Below are 5,312 nucleotides of genomic sequence, written 5' to 3'. Positions count from 1 at the left end.
GGTCAAAAAAATCGTGGCAGAGAATCGTGATTTGAATTCTAAGCAAAAAAAAATAATGATTCGTATTTTTCCCTGAATCATGCAGGCCTAATTGATGGTTTTTTGCCCTGAATTATAAATTGTGCAACCAATTTTTATATCATCACATTACAATAGCAGCAACAGCTGATGAACCCACCCTCACACAGCCCTGCATGATATGATATGTTTTAAGGTTTTGTTGCTTTTAGGTGAAATCACATTCGCATATTTTTGCAAAGTCCGGGCAAAATGTACAATGTTAGACCACATTTATCTTCATTTAGGGCAGCAACTAAAAATTATTTTCATTCATATTTATCAATTAATCCGCTCATTATTTTATTGATTTATCATTTTGTCCATAAAATGTCAGATAATAGTAGAATATAAAACCCCATTACAATATCCAGGAACCCAACATGCAATGTGTTGTATTCCCAACCAAGAGATTAAAACCCAAATATGTTTAGTTAACTATAATACGATCATTTTCTATCATGACAGAGAAAATACAAGCAACCCTTTACACGAGAATGGGATGTGCTCAAAAAATGACTGAAAAGATAAACCAACTATAAAAAAAAACAGCTTTTTCAGCTCTACATTTATTTAACACACACAAACACACACACAGACACACACACAGACACACACACACACACGTTAAAAGACAACACAGGGTCTCTTATAGTCCTCAGCAACATTCCTTAAACAATCTGCAGCAAAAAGTCATATGGAACCGATACATTTTGGGTGGCTGGTTTTACATCCACAGTGCCCACCACTGCCACCGTGTCGCTGAGCAAGACACTGAACCCTGCAGCACCACACTAATGGACAATCCTACATGTTTTCTGGCATCTTCAAAGAAAATCATGTCTTGCATGTGTGTGTCAGAAGATTTATGCACAAAGACAGATTTCCATTACCTTGCTTGAAGTGCGGCATAAAGTCCTTTTTATTTTTTTATTTTTTTATTTTCCGTTTATCCCCAGGGACATACATGAATTTAATAATTTCATAAAGCAAATTTAAGGTATTCGACTGTGCTACACTTTCCAGCATGAGCCAACATTTGCGGCTGGTCACAGCCTGAATATTACTCATAATTCAGTTTATAACCAATGCTGCACAGTCTGTGGCTGCCCAGAGGGTGCATCAACTCAAAACATTGTCTGCCATTATGTGCTACTGGGTTGGAGGTGGGGGACAATAGCGTGGAAAAATGTTATTTTCAAAAACAATCCTTTCCCACTCAACAACGCCATATCTAGGCTATTTCCTGTGTATTCTGGTTGTGAGATTTCTGATGCCGGGGCATTTGTCACGGGTTTCAAAGGTGTATCTAACAACAAAGGCAAACTTCATCCCCAGAGAGAAACTACTTGTTTCCAAACTTCTGCCATCTCCTGTAAGTTGCCTTTTGTTTTGTCAACTACTTGGCTGGCCTTTGTGATGTAACCATTTTGGCCGTATTCTTTGCTTATTGTCAGTTAAGATAAAACATGCTGCTTTCAACAACTACTCACTAAAAACAGCGGTAGTCACAAACTTAGGGACAGGAAAAGAGGACATGTACTCCTCTTCAATATTAAGAACATAATGGCTCATCCCGCCACCCACCCCTCCATTTCTTTTTGTCTCAAGCACAAAGTACAGATGGGTGACAGATAATAGGAAAAACATGAATAAATGAGTAGTAAAACCTGACAACGCTGGTATAATAACGTAAATCCTATGCTTTGGCCATCACAGTGAGAAGACATGTTAGACAGTGCTCTCCCTAAAGCTGCTCTGGAGGCTTGTGGTGTACCAACAGACCTAAAACACTTTTTTTTCTTTAATTTGTCCTCACATTTTTTGTGCTTTTTAGGACCATATTAATTAGATAAAATAGAGACTATATCTCTTTTAACTTGCTCTTTGTTTTGTCAACTACAGATTTGGTCTCTGTGTTGTAACCACTGTTGCCTCTTTGCCTATTGGCAGTTGAGAGGAATCAGACTGAACCATTCCAAAGAGTACACTACTTACAAATAAATATTATAAAGCAATTAATCCACTCCCCCACCAACCTCATCATATTTTTCCAGAGTCATACATTTAGGATGTACAGTATGTGCTTTTGGGTATCATAGCTGTTCTATCAAAGCAAAATTTAAGACACAATTTGGACATAATCTTAGTCAACCATTTATTCCCCTTAAAAAATGGAACCCTTTGAATTAAATCAGGACTGAGCACACATATTGTCAATATATAAAATTATGTGAAAAAACCATCAGATTAGGATCCAAGTAATGGTACAGGTCCTTCCTTTCTCCTGAGTCTCCAGTATGAATTTGTCTAGTAAAGCTGGCTATATTGGTTCAGTGCTAAAGTGAGGAAGAAGATGTGCAATAAGTCTGTTACTGTAATATTATTATGTGTCACATGTGACACATAATAATACTACAGTATTACAGGGTTTGACCCACTGTACTCCAAAATTAAAATAATCCTAATACCTTGACTACCTGCTGCATCAAAACAAGACCAATCAGAAACACTTAAATCCAGGATTATTGCTAGTGTTGTCTCATAACAAATCAGACTTGTCTGGCCAGATTACAAAGGTGGTGAAATGGCATGCCTTTTACTTTCAATATACAATTGTTATCCTGCTCATTTCCTCTGTGAGTAGCCGAGTGTATAGCACACACACAGGCCCTCACTTCCTTTATCCAGTGAGCCTGCTGTCAACCAGACAACAGCAGCAGCAAGACACCAAGCAAGCTAAATTATTTTGCAGTATTCTAAGAAAATAACCAGCTGCTTGCAACCACTTGGAGAAGAGACAAAATCCCACAGTCTTAAGTGCTTGTTTCCCTGTGAGTGCATGTTCTACAGTACTAAACACAGACGGAAAACAGGATTCAGGAGCACTTTCTTTTTCCAAGGCTTGACTTATCCCTTCCTTTTCGCTCACTCTTAACTATTTTCTTCTGAGAGACTTGATATTTCATTCCCTCCTCTGCTTCCTATGAATACACTCCCCTTCCTGCCAGGCTGATGTATATAGCAATATTTTATTTAGCCAACTTGTGATTTTCAGAAGCACAAGTGTACTGTAAAGTGCAGTCATAATATCGATGGATCTGAAAAGCTATCTGTAATTCATGAGAGTTTGACACCTCTCAGAATCTGACAAAGATCCTTCCGGGATCAAGCTCGGTTGATAAAGGCTGGCTGTGTGTTACAGTCCTTTCAGCAGCAAGCTTTACTTGGAGTTCAAAATTCACCCATGCTTGACTGAACTATGCACACCCCTGTCATCAGCAATATGTTGCTCTGGATGCATTTCTACGTTGTTTCTACGATCGATATACTGGTGCAAATGCATGACATTTTAAGATGTAATTTGTTTCCCTTTAACCTCTATATAAACTTTCTTTCATTTTGCAGGAGAAAGACATGGCAGCAAAGAGTGATGTTTCTTACCTCAGACTCATCTGTGAATTCCTCACTTTGTTTTCTGACCTGAATAGAGAGAACATTTTGAATGAATTTCAACAATCTGTCATTAAATATCTTACTATATTAAAAAACCGCAGCATTGATTTCAACTGAGAGTGCATTAGAATATAATGTAACTCAAACATATACTTTAGAGATTAGCACTACAGCTATAATGTTTTACTTAGAAAAGGCAAATACATATCAAATCAACGTAAAGCTACAATCAACTAACACACTTAAGCTTTCCACGCCACATCATTAAACTGTTACATAACAAGCTAAATCAAATCAAAAGGCAGCTGACAGCATTCACAGATCACAACTCCTATTTATTTCCATGTGTACACGTCTGAAACATCATTAGCCAGCTAACGTTAGCATGCTGTGCTTACCTGCTCCTCCACATCCGCCATCGTTATTCGCTGTATCCGAGCAAAATAGTAAGAATATCTCAATACGTTTTCAGAGAATTCATGTTGAACGTCCACAATATCGCAATTGGGTTTGCTTGTCCTAAATATCCAATGTACACAAAGTGATGTTTGTTGTCGAAGGCAGGTCCCTCTGTCATAAGTTAAATCACATGACAATACAAAGCCGTAAAGCATTATGGGTATTGGAGTCGTTCTGGCAGTAGAAGCAAACCGTCGAAATAGAGGCGATAATGCTAATTACAAAAGGTGAGACTTTTTTTACGTAGGCTATTTATATTTGCCTAAAGCATTTCCACTTTTAAAACTAGCTTTTACTCGGTTTTAACTTAGTTTTTCACTTCTGTTAACATTTGAGACAGTCAACTAACCTAGCAAGTTCCTAATGTGTCCGTTAGCTAGGTAGCTTCTTTTTTCTCTGGGATAAACTATTTACATTTAGATAGCTAACCTAGCTAGTTATATTTACAAGTCCCTACAGGTAACGTAAGGATATTTTAACCACAAGTCATATCTTCACAGAGGTTTTATTATGCCAATTTAAACAATTTTAACAGGTGGTTAAAATAGTTGATGGCTATTGTGATGGAAAAGTAACTAAATACATCTAAGCTAACGTTACTCAAGTATAGCGTTACAAATTTTTATGAATCATTTTATGGGGAAACATCATTATAGAGGGTTTTCACGACGCGTCATCAGACCGGAAGTCTGGTACTCCGCATCACAACCATAGACAATTAATTCAATTCAATTTCAATTCAATTTTATTTAAAGTATCAATTCATAACAAGAGTTATCTCAAGACACTTTACAGATAGAGTAGGTCTAGACCACACTCCAGAATTTACAAGGACCCAACAGTTCTAGTAGTTTCCTCCAGAGCAAGCAACAGTAAAGAAGGATCACAACAAAGCACAGGCACTGAAGTAATTCCCAAACATTGTCAAGGAAAATGGTTAATTATTGCCCTGTTTTAGGTTGTACCAATAGGTCAGACTGAGAAAAACATTTGGAATAGTATCGACTTCCAAAAGTTATTAAAAACCAGGGAGAAGAATGCCAGAAATGATCAGAGGAAAGAGAAGCTTATTGTTGGCAAAGCTCAGATAGTATACAGTGTAGATAGAAAAGTGGGGGGGCTGTGAAATTTAAAAAATGAAAAAATGTTTTGAGTTACTTGGCTCCACCTTGAGTATCAGAATTATATCATACAGTTAAGGTTAGGTTGATTAAAGACGTTATTGCATTATTTACTTCACAACACAATGGTTGTTAATGACTTGGTACAGCGTCTCCCTCACTCATCCACACACCATCTGGTTATAGGCCTTCAAACCTTTTGTAGGATTTAAGGTCTGC

The 5,312-nt window shown here is 37.3% G+C and overlaps 1 protein-coding gene across 1 annotated transcript in view; it reads right to left on the bottom strand.

Annotated features, from left to right (window-relative positions):
- The window catches only part of vps41 (VPS41 subunit of HOPS complex), a 17,534-nt gene extending 13,396 nt beyond the window's left edge, over nucleotides 1–4,138 (bottom strand). The window contains exons 1-2 of the mRNA XM_032503877.1: nucleotides 3,912–4,138; nucleotides 3,502–3,540 (exon numbers count right to left, since the gene is read on the bottom strand). Coding sequence (XP_032359768.1) covers nucleotides 3,502–3,540; nucleotides 3,912–4,127 — 255 coding nt within the window. The 5' untranslated portion in view covers nucleotides 4,128–4,138. The remainder of the gene's footprint in view (nucleotides 1–3,501; nucleotides 3,541–3,911) is intronic.
- Between the last annotated feature and the right edge of the window lie 1,174 nt (nucleotides 4,139–5,312).

The sequence above is a fragment of the Etheostoma spectabile genome, chromosome 22 (assembly GCF_008692095.1).
Source record: "Etheostoma spectabile isolate EspeVRDwgs_2016 chromosome 22, UIUC_Espe_1.0, whole genome shotgun sequence".
NCBI classification, from domain to species: Eukaryota; Metazoa; Chordata; class Actinopteri; order Perciformes; family Percidae; genus Etheostoma; species Etheostoma spectabile.
This window is presented reverse-complemented; position numbering and strand designations above follow the sequence as displayed.